The sequence below is a fragment of the Chaetomium strumarium genome, assembly GCF_033439665.1.
Source record: "Chaetomium strumarium strain CBS 333.67 chromosome Unknown B0T15scaffold_4, whole genome shotgun sequence".
Lineage (NCBI taxonomy): Eukaryota > Fungi > Ascomycota > Sordariomycetes > Sordariales > Chaetomiaceae > Chaetomium > Chaetomium strumarium.
The window spans coordinates 3,788,784-3,809,146 of record NW_026944432.1 but is presented as its reverse complement, the minus strand read 5'-3'; the positions used below and the strand labels follow the sequence as shown (position 1 = coordinate 3,809,146).

Below are 20,363 nucleotides of genomic sequence, written 5' to 3'. Positions count from 1 at the left end.
ATATCGACGCTGACTAGGACTGCGTACCTAGTATGAGAGTACCTAGTATCCTTGGCCTGAGGGAACGAAAGAAATTCCCTCTCACAAGTCGAGCTAATAGGCGAAGCGAAGCGCCGTGTTCCAGGTCTTTTCTTTTGGATTAATATCGGGCTGGATGATGTTCTTGCGCCAGAACAGGGTGTCGGGGTGTGGCTGCGGCCGTGGATCAGCACTACTACTTCTCCCGGGCCGCGTCGGGCGCCAGCAACCTCGTCTACCACACCATCGAGCACCGTCCCGGACCGGGGAATGCTCGCAATCGCGGTCTGCTGTTTCACTGCTTTCCACCTTACATTTCCAGTCTCGACATGGACAAGGCGTGGCCGAAAGTCGGCCGATGACGGGGATCAGGGCCATTGTTAGCGTTCAGCTAGATGACCGTCTCGGTAAAGCTCCGGTCACTCCCCTTTCCGGGCTTCTGCCCGACTAAGGGAAGCTCCCCTTTTCCGGACCGAAATATCCCCTCTCCGGAATGGGCAGGATGCCCACGCTCCTCCCATCCATGCCCGCCGAGCTGACCCGGTTCCCCCACCAGTCCAGCTTGACCGGGTTGTACCCGACGGCGAAGAACATTATGAGCGCTGAGATTGCAACCCCCGCCGTAAGCGCGGAGGAAAGGAGATAGTTGTACTTCTCCCACCACGCCAACCGGTGCCGCGGCAGCCAGTACATGAAGACGAAGGACAGGATAAACCCGGGCGTCTTGTACGACAGGTTCGACGGCGCCCAGTGCTGCACCCCCTGAATCACCAGCACGGGGTTCAGCCACAGCAGCGACGCCACCAAGGGGAACACGGTCTTATCCAGCAGCGCAAACGTCCTCTCGGACAGCCGACCCCTGAGCCTCTCCCTCACGCCGGGGAGGTACTTGGGCCCCAGCCCCTGCCCGACGAGAAACACGAGCGCGATCCCCGTGCCGATCAGAAAGCACCACTTGAACATCGGGTACATGGCGCCAAACATGCGCTCCGACCCCAGCAGGCCCCACATCAGCGAGCTGGCATACAGCGGCGCGCCGTCGTTGGCACAGGTGAACCGGCTGGGCTGGTCCGGCGTACACAACCCCACCACACTCCCCATGATGAAATTCTGCGTCGCCACCGCCACGAAGCAGGTCACCACGATGGTGCCGATCTGGCTGCGGAACACGGCCCGCGGCGCGATCTTGACGTAGTGCGCCATCTTCTGGTCCTGCACATAGTTATCCCCGTAGCCGGCCAGGGCCCACGAGCCGAGGGTCTGGGCGAAGAGAAAGGCGTTGGGGTTTCCTGGGAGCAGGTAGCCCGTCAGGACCTGGATGAGCGAGCCGAGGCCGAGGTTGGTGCCCGTCGTGGCGGACAGGAAGGACAAAGGCACGGCAAAGACCAGGTTGATGCCGATCATCAGGAAGACCAGCCAGATCGGGGTGTCGAGCGGGTAGAGGGAGAGGAAGGCGCAGGCCACGGCGACGGCCAGCGCGAGGATCAGCAGGAACCACCAGTCGGGCACCTCCGGGTAGCGGGCCATCAGGCGGGAGTGCACGTCCCTCATGCTGGCGGCGCCCTCGTAGTTGCCGCGGCCGTGGCGGAGCCCCCTCCAGAAGTCGGCGTAGGCCTGCCCGACGGTGGCCCACTGGTTGACCATGATGTACAGGAAGTAGACCGGGTAGAAGGCGAAGTTGGCGCCGACGGTCAGGATGTAGCCGGCCGAGTAGAAGGGCGGCGAGTAGGCCTGGTACCGGGCCTCGTCGAGCCGGTTGTGGCCGACGACGACCCTCTGCACGTGGTAGGGGGTGCCGTCGTTGGCGAAGGCCGACGACGAGTTGATGGGCAGGTAGGCCGTGTGGCTGACGTTGGCGTAGTAGATGGCCAGGATCACGGCGCCGCCCAGCACGGCGCCGCACCACATGGTGCACGTGGCGAAGAAGGGCTGGGCCAGCGCCGCGTACGAGCTGGTCGCCACGTTCCAGTCGAACGTCGTCACCGGGTTGAACAATCCCAGGCCGAGCGACGAGCCCGTCAGGATGGCGAGCGTCAGGTTCTCGGGCGCGATCCACGTCATCCAGTTGAAGGTCGAGAGCGCCGTGAACAGGTAGCCCGGCAGCCAGTAGTAGATGAACATGGAGACGGTGCAGACGTAGAAGAACCTGTACCGCGAGATGGTCCAGCCGTAGATGTTTTCTTTTGGTTCCGGGCGCGTCAGGGCCCGGTTCATGGCGATGGTCGGCAGGATCGTCGGCCACAGCGCCTTGACCGGGTAGCTTTAGAGTAGTAAAAGAGTCAGACGGAAAATTAGAACCTTGAAGCAAGATACGGCAAGGTTAGTATGGCTTACACGCTGAACCGCCGCAGGTAGCCCGCAAAGCCCATGCCCATCAGTTGGACAAAGAGGGTCAGCATCAGCTGGTAGCCGAAGGTGACGAAGTCCAGGCCGTAGTAGACGTCCATCTTCTGGACCAGAATCTGCGAGGGCTTTATTTAGTATACCCACTAGTACTAGATAAAATGAATGGATCTACTAGCAAGGAAGAAGCGGCGCCCCACCATGCCGTACGAGTTGGTCGTGTAAATGGCGATGTTGTACGTGATGGTCGCAAACATCTGCTCCTTGAACGTCCAGGGCCCCGGGTTGAGCGAGTGGCGCACGCCGAACAGCGTGACGCCCCAGTCCGGCAGCAGCCGCTCGAGCACCCTGCCACAGGGATACAGTAGGATCTGGATCACAGACCCGCTGAGGCCTTGCATGTGGAGCGGGGTTGTCAGAGACTCTCATACTCACGAAGAAATCAAAGAGAAAAGAGAACTCACTGATCCCCGGGAACCTGCTATTAAAGAAGGTAGACATGAAGGTCCCGACAACGGCCCAGGCGATGCCCAGAAAATAGGCCCGCGCCGTCTCGATGGGGACATCCGTATCATCGACGATCTCGGCCACGGCGCGGACACCCGGGTAGGGGGACGAGTACTTCAGCATGACGGCGTCGACGCGCAGGTCACGGTCGTAGCACTCGCCGTACCGCTTGGGCCCTTCCTCGAGCAGCCGGCGCATGCGCTCGCGCATCTCGGTCGGGAAGTTCCAGTCGTCGGCGTGGAAGCGGTACGACTCCGCGACGATGGCCAGCGCCTCCTCCTCCGTCATGTTGTTGACCCTGTCGCGGATGTACTCGCCCTCGCCGTTGGGCGCCAGCTCCTCCAGCAGCCGGTGCGGGATCTCGTCCCCGATGCGCCGGTGCGTCTTTTCCGCATCGTAACCCGGCGCCGCCGGTTCCAGCACCGTCTCGACTTGGTCGGTGGCTTCCGCCTTTCTCGCCATCGTGTGCTGTGTGTGTTGTGTTTCTGGGTGATGCTTGGGGCAATGGGCGGTTACGGGCAGGGTAGGTGGGACATGCCACCACAAGTCATTGTAATGTGCAAAGAGAGGGGGGAGTCTATAGAGAAATGACACGGCGCCTGCTAAGGTCCAGAACATGTCCCGTCGGCCGTCCATAAACCACTAAGATCCTCGTCCTTCGCCGTCGTGCAGTGCAGTGCAGTGAGACATTCCTTTTCCGGCTATGTTCAACGTTGCATCCGAACAGGATTGCTTCTGTCTGCGAGACAATCGGACACAATGCGGGGGTTGCAGGCATTCCGACTCGTGAGCTTCCCCGGCTCCCGTCCCATGTCGATCTGCCGATGTGCTACCGCTCGGCCGGAAGTGGAAGGACACTCAGGTATATGCTGGACTTTGAGCTGCGGACTGATACTGTAAATTGTACGCTGGCCGGTGTTATGTGGCGACTTGAATGTGACTGTGTAGAGGTAACACCGTAACCACTGCGCCATGTACATTAATCCTTCCGACGCCTCGGTACCAACTTATTCTGCTTGCATATCTTTCCACATCCTGTCGAGCTCCAGACCGCTATGATAAGCTTCCATGACCGTTTTGGATCCCCGTTCGATGATCTCTAACATGGTTGTTTCTGCGGACTAGATCGGCCCAGGGCCGAGAGACGTGTCCGCTGTCATACCCCGGCCGTGATGATTCTCTTACTTCTTATACCAACACCTGCAGATCGTCTTGTTGCTGTGTTGAACTGTGGCCTCTTGCGTGCCGCCGAGCCTGTCTACGCGCCAACGCTACATGGGATGACACGATAATGGGTGATAGACACATTTCGTTTGTATCCTGGTTGAGCGGCCCCTGATGTTGCGTTCATGCTCGTGAACCACCACACCCATCTCATCCGCGCCATTATCCTGACTGTTCAGGACTAAAGTATCGGGCCAAGCGCCGTCCGAACCTTCCCCAAGCTCCAGGTGGCCCCCTGAGATGTTCCTGGTCCGGTCCTAGTGGGTTGTACGCAAGAAAACGGTGCTGAATGAGGTGACAGGTAGTAGTGTAGCAGGCGGAAATAATGTGGAGAGGGAGCACTACGAGGCAGAACAGACAATCAAGTGAAGAGAGTACCTCGGATGATGCATGTCGACGACAACTGAGGGAAAGGGGCGTCAACTCGCAGTCTACGGCGCAGAGGAGACTACAATGAGTGAGGTGAGATATAAGTAGTATTGGATTCCTCGATATCACTGACATACTAATAGCTCGCGTAATTATAACAAAACTTATAGTCTGCTTCCATGCTGAACTAATTCCATGGAAGTAACCCTAACGACTGGACGCGTTGATATCCTAACAACAGTCCCTTTTCTGTCATTTATCCGGTCACCAATGGCCGACAGGGGCCCAACCTCTACCTGAAACCCAATCTTAAGCCGAGACATGCAACTGGCGGAAACGCGATCCGCAAAAGCTCGTTTCCTAACGTTCCTTTTAAGTAGACCGGAACCTGAGTTCCCGCAGCATTCGAGATATCAACCCGGGTGGCAGATTTCTAGGCATCAAAATAGATTGACAATCCAACCACCTCTTAACCCGGGAACATATCCTCCAGCTCCGAAGCTCACATGGTCTGCGCTCACTCTGCAGCGCTGCTGGGGCACCCTTTAGGCGGCAGTGGCCATTACATTGACGTTTGCAAGACCGCTATATAACCCTGATCAAGCCTCTCTCCTCGCTCAATGCCCGTCAGCTGTCAACGAAGAAGCAAGAACCTATCATAAAACACCCTCCCGGCAAAGTAAGGGAGAAAGCACACAATGAAGACCGGTCTGATCACAGCGCTCTTCGCAGGCGCGGCCCTCTCCTCGCCGATGGCGGCAGCCGACGACGGTCCGGTGTCGACGCCGTCGCCCACGACGCTGCAGCCGGGCGCATACTGGATCCGCGCGGTGGTGCCGCCCAACTACCACAAGTACCTGCAGACCAAGCCGGCCAACGTGGCCGGGACGGCCATCCTGGACTCGCACACCACGGCAGGGCAGTTCAACGTCGAGGACGGGCAGCTGGTCAACAAGGTATCCAGCCCGCCGCTGTACCTGTGGGTCGAGGAGCCCGCCGACAAGGCCAGCCCGCCGCCGCGCACCCTGGCCACCTTCTTCAACACCACCCGCAACCCGTTCGGCACCTTCGCGTGGCAGGGCGACACCCTCACCTGGTCTGTGCCCAGCATCAAGCGCCAGAACGTGGCCGCCTGGCTGGTGTGCGCCAACCAGGCGCTTTTTATCAACACAGGAGCGTACGGCTACCAGACGCCGGCCGGATGCGCGGACCAGACGGTGGGGTTTCTTTTTTTTCTTCTTTCCCCCCCTCTCCTCTTTTGTTTGCCTTCAGCATCTTCTGATATCTTTAACTGTATTACTGTGTTATTTGTGTGCTGCCGCTCGCTCGAATGAGGCTGACCGAGGTGTTTCTTGCCAGATCCATTATTATAACGACAAGACGGCAAATAACTGAGCTCGGCTGAGGGTTTGGTGGTGTGCTGCTTACGTAGGAGATCATTCTGCAGTTGCTGCGTCGCAGTCCGAGTTCTCTATTTAAGACGGCGGAAAGATAGATGAGCGTCTTCCATACGTCGCCGGACCTGTTGGCCGCCCAGGTAGCAATTCGTGACCATTGGGCGAGCGTTGAGACTTGATTAGCTTTGATGACCTTAGAAAAACACAGAGGCTTTCTAGGACTCAAAATGTGTCATGTATCTCGAGCACGACCGGTCCAATTTGAGATGGTCTGACCAGATGGCAGAAGGGGACTGTGGAACACCCGGAACCACCGTTCAATCTTAGTATCCAAGACAGCTTCCCCCAGTTTCAGCCAAGATTCCCGGAAAGTACTGTGCGATCAGATACATGAGCTCTGCGAGCTGTGCCCCTCAGCAAATAGGTAGGAGAACTATCCTTCTATAACTGCTTTTTGCAGGACTTGACCGCACAGAGAAGGCACTGTACAATACCTTACCTGGATAAGGTAATAATCAGCAGCATCACAGACAGTCAAGTCACAGATCCTCAGACACTACAAGGCCCGAGCCGACAGACGCTCCTTCTACTATGATTCAGGCAGAGCGCACCCGTATCAACTCTGTCCCGTCCGCAGGCTCTTCTTTTGTCGACGGCAAAACACTCGATCCGCCTGTCCGCAGGAGAGCTCAAGACGAACTGACCCAGGGCCAGGCAAAGACATTCCTTCCGTCGCGGTCTACTGATACTGTGTGGAATCGGCTCGCCGACGGGTCGCAGCGACCAGCTTCTCGTCCTTAGCAAGGCGAAGGCGCGCGTCGGCGGATGCTACCGAGTGCGTGCCAGGTGTAAGTTAGCAGTGGACGAGTTCTTTGTGCAAGCGTCGGTGCAACGTGCAAGTCGCTACTCGCTAGTTATCACACGGTATTTAAGGGACCCCTAGTCGGCGTTTGCAGGCAACGATGTCGTTTTGCCGTGTGACACTAGTTGGTGGTGACGAGCGGGAATCGGGGTTGGCTGTTCAGAATCAGAGATGCTCGGTTCCGTCACTGAATGATATGGCATCTTAATCGTATTATATGGATACGGATACGAGCAGCCGGTTACTGTTTCGGTGTCAAGGGGGACGATGACTCTGCTGACCCCGTATTCTTAGGTAAGGTATGAAGTTGAAGTTGCACCCATCCGCGCGGAGACTGGAGAGCGCGGAGACCCCCCGGGAAGGTCCCATCCCGGCCCTTGTCGATTTGGTGGGGCTTCGAATCCTTAAATAAATCGAGGCCTTCAACAATTGCCGGAGAGAACTCGACTTGAATTTTAAACCAACGACCTCTGTTGTACGAGCTCAACATCCTCTCGGTCGATATACTGTACAATACATTCCTATGCAGTTCAGCTCAAATTTCCCTCTTGGATGCGGATGCCGACAACTTTGTGTGTTGTCCGGCGTGACGAGATCAGTCTGCATTCCATGCCACGCGGCACCGATCGCTGCGCCAACGACTCCCAACCGATCGCATTGATCATTTCCTGGCTTTCCGTCGCCAAGATGGCATGACTGCTGAGGCGCTCCGGCCGGCCAGTCAGATGTTTGCTAGATCCTCGCAACGGACCGGCAAAGCCAGCCAAGCCAGCGCCGAGGACCTGCACCGCCGTCCGATGCCCAGAAAGCCAAGCGCCCGCCGAGAATACCAAGAGAATACCAAGAGGCCATGAAAGAACGAGAAACAGCCCCTTTCGTGTCATGGCCAATCCACCCTCAACGAAAGCATGTTTTCCCTCCTTTCTTCGTTACCGTCACCGTTCTCCATGGTGCTGGCGAACGCTTCACTCGTTTGGACCTAGGTAGACGACACTCGCTTCCCTTCACTTTCGCGACGCAGACATCGATTTTTTACACGACGGCGGCCTCGCCGACTTTTCGGGCCGGTTTGAGCATTTGTTATTGATCACAGCTGGGGCGTTGATCGGCCCGTTCGTTTAGCGCCAGTTGATTCGAAGGGGACAGCGGGGGAGAAAGATGGTGCGATTATCGCCATCAGGAAGTCCGGGGCGATGGCTCGCAGCGGCCGTCACGGCAAGCTGTTTGCTCCAGATCGCGCATGCAGAGACGCCTTACAAGATAGGCACGCCAGGTACATACTTCTCGAGCCTGCTTGGAAGCCAGTGGGAGAGGGCGGTGGTTGGACGGCAGACTAACCCGCAAAAATCCTAACAGACGAGATTCGCGAGTCGGCACGGGGCCTGGCATACGATTTGATGCTTCAGTACAAAGGCAACCAGACCGGTGAAATCCCGGGCATTCTACCAGGGCCGCCGACAGAACACAAGGGCGACTACTACTGGTGGGAAGGAGGAGCCATGATGGGCACGTACGTCGACTACTGGTTCTTGACGGGCGACACAAGCTACAATCACGTCATCTCGGAGGGAATGCTGCACCAGGTCGGGCCGAACGCCGACTACATGCCGCCGAACCACACCGCGTCGCTGGGCAACGACGACCAGGGATTCTGGGGCATGTCGGCCATGCTCGCGGCCGAGAACAAGTTCCCGAACCCGCCAGAAGACAAGCCGCAGTGGCTCGCGCTCGCGCAGGCCGTCTTCCACACGCAGGCGGCGCCCGACCGGCATGACGAGACGTGCAACGGCGGGCTGCGGTGGCAGGTGCCGCCGACGAACGCGGGCTACAACTACAAGAACACGATCGCCAACGCGTGCTTCTTCAACCTCGGCGCGCGGCTGGCGCGCTACACGCGCAACGACACGTATGCCAAGTGGGCCGACAAGACGTTCCAGTGGCTGTGGGACGTGCAGTACATCGACCACAAGGACTGGAAGGTGTACGACGGCGGGCACGTCGAGCACAATTGCACCGACATCAACAAGGCTCAGTTCAGCTACAACGCGGCGCTGCTGCTGCACGGCTCGGCCTTCATGTACAACTACACCAACGGCAGCCAGGTGTGGAAGGACCGCGTCGACAACCTGCTGGACGGCATCCTGCGCGACTTCTTCCCGGATGGCATCGCCTTCGAGCTGCCGTGCGAGGGCCGCCAGGGCGCCTGCACCGCCGACATGCTGAGCTTCAAGGGCTACGTGCACCGCTGGCTGTCGGTCGTGACCAAGGTGGCCCCCTACACGCGCGACACCATCCTGCCCGTGCTGCGCACGTCGACCGAGGCCGCCGTCCGCCAGTGCACCGGCGGCGAGACGGGTCGCCGCTGCGGCTTCTACTGGTCCGGCGGCGTCTACGTCGACCCGGCCGTCGACAAGACCAGCGGCGCCGGCGAGGCCATGAATGTGTTGGCCGCCGTGTCGAGCCTGCTCATCGACAACGCCCCCGCCCCGGCCACCAACGAGACCGGCATCAGCAAGGGCGACCCAAACGCCGGAAGCCGCAGTAGGGGCGTGTCGGAGCCGCTGGAGCCCATCACGACGGGTGATCGCGCCGGCGCTGCTATATTGACCATGTTGATCCTGGGGGGTGCGGTTGGGACCTGGAGTTGGATGAGTTTTGGGGATTGAGGGCGGGCAGGCCATGAGTGGGGAACTGGAGCTCGGGAGTTTCACTTCTTTGATGCATGGTGCGGAGATATATACCACCCAACTTCTCTTGTCCCCGGTTTTCTCTTTATGTCAGCTTTCTACATATGTTATTTGTGGGGGTCTGGGACGGCGTCAGATAGGACAGATAATGTTTGGGCCAGTTGTTTGTATTCAGACATCGAGTTTGCTTATCTCAAGGAAAGAGTATGACCATGAGCGCACCTTGTCCTCGAATTCATCATGTTGCATTGTAGTACTTCAAGTTCCTTGCCGCCGGGGTATGAGCGGGGGCTACTAAAGTCAAGAATCGGATCAAACAAAGATTGGGCGACGTTGACTCGAAAGGATGCTCTTTCTGATAATGTGTTCGACTGTTGGAAAGACGGAGGATACCAGTCTTAAAGACACTTTAGTTACTTTTCCGACTTCCTCTTCTAATTCTGAATACCTACTACTAATCAATCGATAGGGTTTGGGGTGTTCCGTTCTCAGCTAGAACAGGATATGGGCCGCACTCTCAGTACCTACCTCAGTTAATTGTCATACATCGTAAGGGGCATAAGCAAGAAAAAAAAAGGAAAAAGAAAAGAAAAGAAAAGAAAAAGAAAAGAAAACAAAAGAAAAGAAAAGAAACAAAAGGAAAGTAAAACAAAAAAAAAAGAAAACAAAAGAAAAGAAGACTCACTATGTCTAGAAAGATAGATATCATACCTGACTTCGAGAAATCCAACTACATGTCAGTGTATATGGACCGCATATTGCATTATCCACGGTATCACTCATCTGAGCCAGGTACTTTAGGTTTGCACTCTGGCTGAGCATATAGCTAGAATCTTTGTAGAGACCCACAACACCTGCGAGTTCATCTGTCGACTCCTTACTAGCGTGATGGGGGTGGGATGGCACGAACAAACACATGTCGCTGGATGCTCCCTCTTTTGGGACTGCCGGAACTCGAGACCACGTGATACGATGACTATATATTAGGTCGACTACCCAAAGATGTTACCCTTTTTATCTAACCTACATCATACCCTCCATGTACAGCATGCCAGCAATGCTGGCCGACGTCAAGGTGGACAGGACGCCGCAGAAGAAAGAAGAGATGGAAACCTTGACGACGTCACCGGAGCGTCGGGGCGAAATCTGCGAGAGCACGCCAATCTGGATACCCAGCGAGCCGATGTTGCCGAAGCCCTGTTTGCGAATTGTGTCAGAGGATCATCGTTTGAGGAAGTAGCATGATAGCCAGGAGTGAGAGGGCTTACGCAGCAGGCATAGGTGGCAATCAGCTTTGAGCGGGGGTTCATGGCCAAGTAGCGTGCCTCGCTAGTGAGGGCCTTGAAGGCGGCGAACTCGTTGATGATGACCTTCTTACCAATGAGCTCGCCCACCGGCCGAAGATCGGCATTCGGCACGCCCAGCAACCATGCGACGGGATACAGGAGGTACCCGAGAATGAGCTCCAGTGTAAGAGGGGTGTCGTCGGGCATGCCCCAGTAACCGCCCCACCAACTGAGCAAGCCATTGACCAAGCCGACAAAGGCGATGATGGTGAGTAGCATGGCCACAATGGTAGCACCGATCTTCAGACCGAGCCAGGAGCCATTGGTGAAGGCGTGGAGTGCATTGACCGTCTTTTCGTCTTCCTCGTTCTTGGGCACTTCGACCTTACCCGCGGTCATGGGCGTCTCGGTCTCGGGATAGCGCATTTTGGAGACAGCCAGAGTCGCGGGGATCGACATGATGCAGCTCGACACCAGGGCCTGCGCGTTGAGGCCCATGCCGATGTACGCCACCAGCACGGAGCCGGCAATGGTCGCAAAGCCGCACGTCATGATCTGGTGGATTTCGGCCATGGTCAAGTAGTCCATGAAGGGGCGGATCAGCATCGCGGACTCGCCTTGGCCGATGAAAGGAGTAGCAGCCGCGACGATTGCCTCGGCACCCGACACATGCAGGCTCCAGAAGAAGAAGACGGCAAATTTGGCGATGAACCACTGCAGGAATCCAACGTAGTAAAGCATCTGGACGAGCGCAATGAAGAAGATGATGGCGGGGATAACACCCGTCAGAAACCAGGTCTTCTTGACAAACTCGTCGTCGGTCAAGAAGGCGAGACCCTGGCCAGCAAAACCTAGCAGCTGGCGCGCCATATCGGAGATGAACTTGAAGATGTCGAACCCGGCCTTGGTGCGCAGCACGAAGACGGCAATGACGAACTGCGTCAGCATGCCGCCGATGACCGTGTGCCAGGGGATGCGCCTCCAGTCGCGGGACGTGACCGTGAGAAGGAACAGCATGACGATGAAGCCGAAGATGGAGATGGCACGGTTCGCCCGCGTGTTGTCTCCGGACTCCTCCGGCACGAAGCTTCCGATCAGAAAGACGGCAAAGGTCACGAGAGCAGCAATGGGCTTGTGCAGCTTTGCCGGAGTCGCGTGGTAGGCCCTGCCGGCGGTGTTACCCCAGACCCAGCGCACTGGGCGCATGACCAGCGACGCAGGGACGTGGAGGAAGAAGATCCGCAGGAGAATGGCGATGTAGATCAGAGTCGGAATCAGCCACCCTTTCCCTTCGGTGTGGCGGTAGAAGACGAGGCCGTAGATCCACCATCTGCAGCGGCTGGCATCAGTTTGGACGCTTCACACAAAGCAAAGCAGCACTGAGCGAGTGCCGGGGTGGGGACACGGACGCGGTGAACAGCATAAACGCGACAAGTTCCGCCAGTATCTTCCAATGCCGGTGCCAGAAGGCCTCCAGGGCCCCTCTCTCCCGTTCGGATTCCGACTTGGCTTGCAGCGAGCCAACCTTTTCGCTCTGCTTCTCCGAGTCGACGGCATATTGCTCGACCGGTGGCACGGCGTTCTTGTCCATGTCCGCACCGACCGCGCTGCTGCCGGCGCTGTGCTGCTTTTCCATCTGCTGCTGGTGCGTTGGAGCACTGACTTCGATGCTGTCTTGCCCCGCGACGTGGGCACGCGGTTCGGGGGAAGCCATGGCTGGACAGAGAGAGGCGGGTGAGCAAACCAGGCGCGCCTGCTAGTGGAAGCAAAGAGTTGCGCGACTGCGAAAGGTGTGCAACTTTAATACTGCGGATCCCTAGGGCAACGCTCTCCAGATAAGACGAATGAAGGCGCCGCATGGAAGATAAGATGACAGGGCATGCCTGGCATGCCGCCTGAGCCTCATCCTCGGGACTGCCCGCCGAGCAGACCGGGCAGGTGGGGAAATTTGGGAGGCAATCGGGGGTGTGGCACTGTGGGTGAAAAACTGACGGACAGAGATATGGTTGGGCCAGCGGGCACACGACGACGCATGATAGGGAAGGATTTCCGTTCGGTGTTACTGTGTACTTTCAGCGGGTCTGTTGCTGGTCGGAGTCGAGACGTTGGGCAGCGCAAGCCAGCCAAGGCTTCCCTCGGCTGCTCTCCAACCGGGGCTGACGCGTGACTGCGAGTGAATTGGCCAATGATGGCGTCCAGGGCCGCGCTGGAGGCGAAGAGAAGGGGTCCGCCCAGCTGGCCTTGCCGTGCTTGGCCACCGAAGCGTGTACAGTGCACTACGGGATCACCGGTCGTTGGCGGACAGATGCCACCTTCTTCTTTCGCTTGGTATCATACAGTACGTGCTATCTTATCACGTGCTTATCTTCCCTGTGTGGCGAGGAGAAAAGAACACCATGAAAGTCTCTCAAAGACATGGGATGACGTCAGCGTGATCTGCTCAACGTATGCGGCGCCTCTGAGGCCGCCAGAACAGACGGGACGGAATAAGTGCACATCGACATTCCCAAACTTGTGTCAGGGCTTCATAGTTTCTAGGCCATCGATTTCATTGAATCCCTTGTTGCCGGACCGCTGAATCGTTGAGTTTTCAAGGAAAATTTTGTGCGATAAGTTTCCCCATCCACCGACATCCCACCTGCCATTTCTGGGAAGGCTTCACGGATGGGACCATGCACCCCGCAAAAGCCGAGAATCCTTCGATTTCGGATTCGGTCACTCGGTGTAAGAATTCGTGTAACTTACGGAACAGATACATACCTACCACAGCACTTTCCATCCCAGCAAGGTGCAATCACCCGACATGATCTGGGGTTCTTATTACATACAACCCTCCGGGGTTACAAAGGTTAAATTTTAAGCTGGTTGGCGGGCTTAAAATTTAACCTTTGTAACCCCGGAGGGTTATACAGTCTTTCAACTAACCCCGGATTGTCTGCTTCCCCGGAGCAGATTCCGGAGATGGGTACAAGGTGGGAAGGTCCCCGGGGGCCAGATTAGCGGTCGACTCCGATTCGGTTCGAGATGCGCGGGACGGAAAAGTCCCTTGTGTACGGAGGAGATACCCACGGTTCGTTTTGTGGGATGATAACTGCCAAGGTACTACGCTGATAACGGCGCAGACAGTAGGAGCATGTGACCTGAAATTACCTAGCCACTGCTAGGTACTGTATTGTACAGACCTACATGGCAGAGCTATCAAGAGCATCGCCAAGTGGCGAGTTCACTTGGTGACCAAGGCCTAAGACACACCGTGTCGCAACACCACGATCAACACAGGGGAGTGTCGATGTGCGAGTAACAGTGTATGTAAGGTCATGAATGTACAGGTATGTAGGTACAATACAATACTGTACATACGTCCTACGTCTTGTCCAATGGCATGGTGTTTTGGAAATGCTTAGCAACATCGGGATGCTCAGGCGCTCACGCGACCACCCATAGCCAGGCATGCGAGGTACTGTCGGGTGTATTTCATACCTGGTCAAGCCGGGCCCCTGCTGAGGTGCGGAAACGGGATCTCAATGGAACCCTAAAAAGCTCACGTCTTTTCTGCAGTCTTGGGAACCATCCCATGTGGTCGACATGTGAACGCGAGGTGCGTCCTTCACAGCGTGCCGCTGCAGGGTGCCAGCCACTGGATCGGCGGAACCGAGATATCGGGCCGGACTGTCAGAGTACTGTAATCAATGGGGGGGTTTCCAGGATCGGCCCCTCGTGGGCCGTGGGGTATTGTACCGCCTACCAGCATTCAATGGATCGCCCGGAGGCATCAACCGTTCCCCTACGGCCGACCCTCGATCACCGATACCTGGTATGGCTTAAACTGCGTAAAAGGAGGCAAGGCCTCAGTTTAGAACAATTGCTGGCACGGTTATCGCCACTTCTCAGAGCCAGTACCGGCCCCAGATGTCGTAATCATCCCTCGTCCCTCTGAACTTGAACTGTATAGGGATGACGTCCTGAAACCCTTCCTCGACCTTTGGCTCCTTGAAGCGCGACGCAAACCCGCTGAAGGCAAGTTTCGGGAGGCCCTGGCGGCCTTCGGGATTCAGCTGTCAAAACACGGAGTAAGAGACGCATCCAAAAGCCGGAAGCTGTGAAGGGGACTATGTACCTTCTTGTTCAGAGATCGCACAGCATCGTTGTGTTCGCACAACTGCAGCGGGGTTCTGAACCAGAGACATCGGATCGGCACGTTGTGTTTGCGTGCAAGGGCCACCCATTGTGAACGAGTATCGGCATCGGGATTTGTGTTGTCTTCGCCATATTAGCGCGGGCAGGGGGCTCCAGTAAGTAGAGCGAGGACATCACCCACCGACAACCACGGAGTCTCCTTTCCGGAGGAAATCGGCTGCAGCCTTGAAACATTTGTCCTTGCTGCCCAAAGTCAGACTTGTCCAGTAGGCAGGCAGAGCATGAAACGAACCTTTTCAAAGTATCCTGATTGACTCTCTCGTATCCTAACGGTTTCAAGTACTTCCAGTAGAAGGTGCTCTTGCCGGCCCCTGGTGGACCGACGAAAAGTATGAGGTCCTTGTCGTTCGCCTTCTCGAGGCGCAGGCCATCGTCTCCTTCCTCCTCGACGAAAGGAAAGTTGGCCAGGTCAAAATCTCTCGAGAAGTCGCGCGGCTCCTCTCCGAGAAAGAACTCTTCCGGGGTTTGATACTTGATGCCAACGTTGTGGGCGAGGTTCCGATCGGAGCAGCTGAAGTCTTTTGGAGCGGCGCTGCGACCGCCCTTCAGCTCAGCGACACGGCCGCCGGCGTCGCCAACGAATACACTGTTCTCGTGGTCGATATCAGAGTCGGTCAACTCGTAATCGCGCTTCATCTCCATCCACATCCCAGGACGCGGTTTGCGGTAGATGTCTTTCGCCGTCGCAGCATACAAGGTCATCGGTATATCGAGCTGACTGAGTACGGCGTTACATTTCTGTTTGAACGCGGTGACCCTGTACTTCGCCATCTTTGGCCCTTTTGATTTGTCGGGGTGGAGATCCAATCCTCCCTGGTTGGTGAAGATAACCACTTGATACCTGAAGACCATGAGCATACAGCCGGGCGCAGCGGGTGTGACCGCAGTGCTTACCCTTCCTCATGATATAGGTTCCAAAGACGGCCGGGAACTGAGTGATGCCACCACTTCCAATCGCCGACACCGTCGGAGAAGCGCTTCCCCGACGCAGTCGTGATCAGGGTTGAGTCCTGGATGCGACGTGAGCTACCGAAACACACAGCGTGGGGAGCGTGGTATGTACGAGGTCGAATGCGGCTATCTTCCGCCGTTTTGACCGAGTCGCCTCCGCCGCGCCGGGCTCGTCATTCTCCGAGACGTACTTCGCGACGAGCAATGTTGCACGGGAGTTGTCTTCAGGACTCCTCTCTGTCCACGTCGTCCGTTCTTTCGCCTTCTGGGATGTCGGGGTGAAAAAATTCGCGACCGCGCTCTCTGTTTCATTGGTAAGCGGAGGCGATCAGTAGAAGAAGTCAGCCATATCCCGTACTGGAGATGGCAGCCTGGGCCTTGCGTTTGGGCGGGGGCGGGGAGATGCCGCGGTCGCTGTCGGACGCAGGGCGCTTCGCTCCAGCCGGCGAAGATGGAGGCTTTGCTGTGGGCGACATAGCCAAAAGTAGTACGGAGCTTGTTGACGATCGTTCTTCGCTGGAAATACCGCTTAATCTTTTTCACATTCGTGGGAAGTTGTTTGCGACTCGTGGCTTTCTAGGTTGTGTGTGGGTCAAAGCGGAAGCGAAGAGACGCGTCGAGGAGCGAAAGCACGTGATGAGCGGGTCACCTTAAACTCCGAGTCAGCGTCAGCCTTGTTAGCGTGTTATCCATCCGACCTACACTAGATTTGGCCTCAGGTTCACTCTGGCCTTACGGGCGTCAGCTCATCTCAACACAATCGGTGAGCAGCATGATATGAAGGTTAGCAGTGGTCAGACCTCTGCACCAATGTCAATACTCATTTGGTGGCTGTGCCACGACAAAAAAGTCTATGGAAACGTGTTTGCCCATATTACCCGACGGCCCGACAGCACTAAAAGGGACTCGATCAAGCAAGGTTTCCATGGGAGACAATCCTCTTTGGGTGGCAGAATTGCCAGCAGTGAGAGTTGGTGAGCATGTAACTAAAATGAGATCCTTGCTATCACACTCGACAGATGCTATCAAGGAGTTACATGTACAAATACATAAAATACAACACAAGCCCAATACCTGTCCAGAATACATCGGAGGTTTGCAATAAGAAATCATGACCCTTTGGGTCTAAAGAACCAATGCCCCCTAAACACCAAGCCAGTACCTCCCCAAACACCACTCCAGTAGATATCTCCCTAGAACGCCAATCCAATCTCCTTGGTACTCCTGAAGGTTAGGGCCCAACTAACGCCGCCTACATATATGTTACGAAATCAACCAAGTCGACCGCCAACCAATCGCTATGGTGACTCACCAATACCCCGGGAAATAAACGGGACCAAGGCCTCGAGTATAAAGGTCTCTCATTGGGTCATAATCCTTATTCTCGGCCGTGACTGACACGGTTGTGCGCGCGGGCCGGATTTCGGCGAACTCAGGTTCCGCTCCGGTTCGCTCCGGTTCCTCCCCGGCGGGCGCGCTGTCCGGATGCTGCGCGGTCCGCTCCGCGTCGCCGCAAGCGCCGCGCTCCCCCTGGACCATGCGCCTACGGTTATTCTTGGTCTTCCAGGCTGGCGTTCCAATGTATTTGATCGCTACAGTTGAATCACGGGGCCTTTGTCAGCAAAATTCCGGAAACAAACTGGACGAGCGGAAGCAGGGGAAGAAAGACCGGGAAGGGGAGAGTACTTACCACCGGGTTTCGAGTCATCAAAAATGCCCTCGACCTCCTCCAGCGTCTTGTTGGCCGTCTCGGGGAACAGCATGAACACGTGGACGGTCATGGCCGCGCAGAAGACGGCAAACACGACGTAGACCCTCCACGTGATGTTCGCAAAGGCGGGCGGGACAAAGTAGGCCAGCGCGAAATTGAAGGTCCAATTGGCCGCGGTGGCGACGGCGACGGCCTTGCCGCGCACGCGCAGCGGGAACAGCTCCGGCGGGTAGGTCCACGAGACAGGGCCCCAGGTGGAGGCAAAGGAGGCGACAAACATGTATGTCGCCGCGATGACGGCCTTAGCCGGGGCGCCCGAGATGGCCATGGACTCAGCGGTCGACGTAAACTCACCGGGGCGCGCAGGGCGCGAATAGACGGCAAACAGGGCCGCGTTGATGGCCAGCATGGTGCACATCAGCGTCGAGCCCGTGAGGAGGGTCGGGCGGCGGCCCCAGCGGTCCATCCAGAGCAGAGCCGGGACGGTCATCGCCACATTGACTACGAACTGGATGCCGCTGGGGAGGAGGACGCCATGGGCCCCAGAGTTTGCGAGGTTTGCCATGGTGAAGACGTACGTAATGTAGTACATCATCACGTTCATGCCCGTGAGCTGGGACCAGATCTGAGTGAACACGCCGATGGCCGTGCGGTTGATCATGCCGGGGGCAATCAGCTCGCGCCAGCTGGCATCAGCATTGTCGCGCTCTTCGTTGATGGCCGCGTGGATCTCAACGAGCTCCTGGCGGACAAAGGGGGAGTCAGGGTTGCCTTTGCCGTGAACAAGAGTAAGGACGTTGAGGGCATTTGCCTCCCAGCCCTTCTTCAAGAGCCAGCGCGGTGACTCCGGCAGAGAGAACAACCCCAGGGCGAGCATCACTGCAGGGATCATCTGCAAGCCCCAGGGAAGCCGGAAAGCGGCGGTCCCGTCGATAAACGAGCACCCGTAACAGATGAAGTACATAATCAGGATGCCCCAGGTAATGGCCCACTGTTGGCAGCTCACGAGCCGGCCACGGATGGTTGGCGGGGCGAGTTCCGAGATGTAGACAGGAACTTGGGCGGAGCAGATGCCGACGGAAAAGCCGTTGATGAGGCGGCCGACGACGAGCATGGGAATATTAACTGACGCACACGCGATAATCGAGCCGATGATCCTTTCGTCCCGTCAGTCAGGTACAGTTACAACCATATAGCGGCAGAGCCTGTGTACTGCGACTTGTGGCAGACGACGGCAGCCGGCCTGATTACCATGCAATGCATGCATCGGAGGTGGAAAGCGACGTGCATGGGTAGAAAGGTCGGTGGCACAGAAATGGCCGGGAATGAGATAATGAGAGAAAGAGGTGCCATGTCACTAACCAAAAAACTGATCCAATCTGGATGGTTCCCTTCCGACCGACCTTGTCGGAAAGGTAGCCGGAGAGCAGGGCTCCAAGGAGGGAGCCGCCGGGCATGGCAGCCGTGATGCCGCCTTGAGTCGAGTCGGTCGGACCCAGGCACCGACCCTCAGCATCTATGCCTCGCTGATTGAATTGGCACAGGTAAGGCTGGGTGGAGATAATTGCCGACATTGATGAGATATCGAAACCAAAAAGCGCGCCACCGATGACCGCGATGGCGGCGATGAAGTAAAGGTTTCCGATAGTCCGAACCATCTTGACAAATGTGGCTGCAGAACCCTGGATGCACGAACAGGCCAAAAAAATGTGTGGAAGAGAGAAAGTTGAAGAACGCAGCGGACAGCAACCGGCGAGCGAGCAGAGAACTTATACTACCGTACTAATTCACACGTTGGAACATCGGACGAAGGACCCGCCCCACCGACCGTGTGTGTCCAGCTTCGTCATAGAAGATAGATCTAACTTTGAGTTGCTAGCAGAATTGACCTGGACGGCCCTGTCGCTACAGCTCATGATGCATCCCGCTGGGATAGTAGATACACGAGCAAGCTTGCGGGTTGGCCGCAGATGAATCTTCATTCAATAGACAGTCAGGACTGGGTCATTTTACAAAGAAAGATGGAGCAAGTCTGCGGTGGAGAAGGAAACGAGTACCAGCTGATGCCCGGGCCACTTGCTGCCTCAGATGAGATGACGACAGCTCTGTCTTAAGGTCCGGTATAAGCGTCATGTTCTGAAAACAGGAGCTTTTCCATGTTCTCTAACTTTTTAAGTCCAGTGCCGACTAGTCCAAGCTCATCAGTGCTCAGGCTCCTCAGTCCTAGCGGAATAGTGCCAATACGGTCACCTACCTCAGCACAGTGTCGTCCGAGCATAAGTAGCGCAGGAGTTGTGGCGAACTTGCTCCGCAGCTCCGCATCCACAGCTTAGAGAGTGCGCAATTTGCCTGTTCTTCCCTCTCGGTTCTGCCCGTGAGAACAGCATGCATGTTCATCTCACTGGAACACTCCTCACATGGTCTGTGAACATCATCGAGCATTTGCATCATCCACAGAGTAACCGCACGGTCCGCGTCCGAGCTTTAGCTGTTCTAAGCTGTCATCAAGTGCGCCTGCGAAGCATAAGGCGGCCGGGCAAGTTGCAGTTAAGATAACTTACATCTTCATAGGATAATGTTAACGTAGGTGTATAGCGAAAGTTACATACATGCGAAAGTTACACTAAACCATACCAACGCGACATCTCACTTCTACACCCACTTCCTCCACAACCTAACATGCCTCAGAAAAACGACGAAAGCCAAGTTATCTTAGCCCTCCAGGCTCTAGAGAATGATCCGAAATTAAGTCTTAGAGCTACAGCTCGGATCTTTTCTATAGACCCAATGAAGCTCAGCCGCCGTCGGCGC

At 56.5% G+C, this 20,363-nt stretch overlaps 7 protein-coding genes across 7 annotated transcripts; 2 read left to right on the top strand and 5 right to left on the bottom strand.

Moving 5' to 3' along the window:
* Positions 1-465: 465 nt before the first annotated feature.
* On the bottom strand, positions 466-3,330 carry B0T15DRAFT_396680 (OPT oligopeptide transporter protein-domain-containing protein; the record flags this gene model as incomplete). The annotated part of the gene is made up of 4 exons (XM_062864854.1): positions 466-2,278; positions 2,353-2,480; positions 2,562-2,755; positions 2,826-3,330. The coding sequence occupies 4 exons, from the start codon at positions 3,328-3,330 to the stop codon at positions 466-468; spliced, it is 2,640 nt and encodes an 879-aa protein (XP_062721994.1).
* A 1,465-nt stretch (positions 3,331-4,795) lies between these two features.
* B0T15DRAFT_534697 (uncharacterized protein) lies at positions 4,796-6,220 on the top strand. The gene has a single exon (XM_062869454.1). It carries the CDS (start codon positions 5,160-5,162, stop codon positions 5,793-5,795), a length of 636 nt encoding a protein of 211 aa, XP_062721993.1. The 5' UTR covers positions 4,796-5,159; the 3' UTR covers positions 5,796-6,220.
* Positions 6,221-7,878: 1,658 nt separating this feature from the next.
* On the top strand, positions 7,879-9,386 carry B0T15DRAFT_396175 (glycoside hydrolase family 76 protein; the record flags this gene model as incomplete). The annotated part of the gene is made up of 2 exons (XM_062864819.1): positions 7,879-7,993; positions 8,077-9,386. 2 exons carry the CDS (start codon positions 7,879-7,881, stop codon positions 9,384-9,386), a joined length of 1,425 nt encoding a protein of 474 aa, XP_062721992.1.
* An 818-nt stretch (positions 9,387-10,204) lies between these two features.
* Positions 10,205-12,407, bottom strand: B0T15DRAFT_494321 (Na+ dependent nucleoside transporter C-terminus-domain-containing protein; the record flags this gene model as incomplete). Its single annotated transcript, XM_062867008.1, has 4 exons — positions 10,205-10,217; positions 10,435-10,604; positions 10,676-12,023; positions 12,103-12,407. The coding sequence occupies 4 exons, from the start codon at positions 12,405-12,407 to the stop codon at positions 10,205-10,207; spliced, it is 1,836 nt and encodes a 611-aa protein (XP_062721991.1).
* Positions 12,408-14,362: 1,955 nt separating this feature from the next.
* B0T15DRAFT_221677 (polynucleotide kinase 3 phosphatase-domain-containing protein) lies at positions 14,363-16,442 on the bottom strand. The gene is made up of 7 exons (XM_062862815.1): positions 16,200-16,442; positions 15,954-16,144; positions 15,785-15,900; positions 15,123-15,731; positions 15,012-15,073; positions 14,811-14,953; positions 14,363-14,748 (listed from the first exon to the last, which is right to left on the bottom strand). The coding sequence occupies exons 1-7, from the start codon at positions 16,315-16,317 to the stop codon at positions 14,581-14,583; spliced, it is 1,407 nt and encodes a 468-aa protein (XP_062721990.1). The 5' UTR covers positions 16,318-16,442; the 3' UTR covers positions 14,363-14,580.
* A 37-nt stretch (positions 16,443-16,479) lies between these two features.
* Positions 16,480-17,014, bottom strand: B0T15DRAFT_221683 (uncharacterized protein). Its single transcript, XM_062862816.1, has 2 exons — positions 16,544-17,014; positions 16,480-16,490 (listed from the first exon to the last, which is right to left on the bottom strand). The coding sequence occupies exon 1, from the start codon at positions 16,952-16,954 to the stop codon at positions 16,655-16,657; it is 300 nt and encodes a 99-aa protein (XP_062721989.1). The 5' UTR covers positions 16,955-17,014; the 3' UTR covers positions 16,480-16,490; positions 16,544-16,654.
* A 37-nt stretch (positions 17,015-17,051) lies between these two features.
* Positions 17,052-19,259, bottom strand: B0T15DRAFT_221718 (general substrate transporter). The gene is made up of 3 exons (XM_062862817.1): positions 18,915-19,259; positions 17,532-18,709; positions 17,052-17,433 (listed from the first exon to the last, which is right to left on the bottom strand). Exons 1-3 carry the CDS (start codon positions 19,208-19,210, stop codon positions 17,150-17,152), a joined length of 1,758 nt encoding a protein of 585 aa, XP_062721988.1. The 5' UTR covers positions 19,211-19,259; the 3' UTR covers positions 17,052-17,149.
* Positions 19,260-20,363: the final 1,104 nt, after the last annotated feature.

Bases quoted from the DNA above. Each gene is read 5' to 3' on its own strand.
- B0T15DRAFT_221683 (XM_062862816.1), bottom strand. From the start codon at position 16,954: ATGATTTCTTATTGCAAACCTCCGATGTATTCTGGACAGGTATTGGGC.
- B0T15DRAFT_221718 (XM_062862817.1), bottom strand. From the start codon at position 19,210: ATGGTTCGGACTATCGGAAACCTTTACTTCATCGCCGCCATCGCGGTC. The intron at 18,710-18,914 runs GTTAGTGACATG...ACGGGACGAAAG, and splicing joins CAGATTGGATCAGTTTTTTG to GATCATCGGCTCGATTATCG. The intron at 17,434-17,531 runs GTAAGTACTCTC...ATTCAACTGTAG, and splicing joins TGATGACTCGAAACCCGGTG to CGATCAAATACATTGGAACG.
- B0T15DRAFT_221677 (XM_062862815.1), bottom strand. From the start codon at position 16,317: ATGTCGCCCACAGCAAAGCCTCCATCTTCGCCGGCTGGAGCGAAGCGC. The intron at 15,732-15,784 runs GTAAGCACTGCG...CATGGTCTTCAG, and splicing joins AACCTATATCATGAGGAAGG to GTATCAAGTGGTTATCTTCA. The intron at 14,954-15,011 runs GTGGGTGATGTC...AATATGGCGAAG, and splicing joins AGGAGACTCCGTGGTTGTCG to ACAACACAAATCCCGATGCC.
- B0T15DRAFT_534697 (XM_062869454.1), top strand. From the start codon at position 5,160: ATGAAGACCGGTCTGATCACAGCGCTCTTCGCAGGCGCGGCCCTCTCC.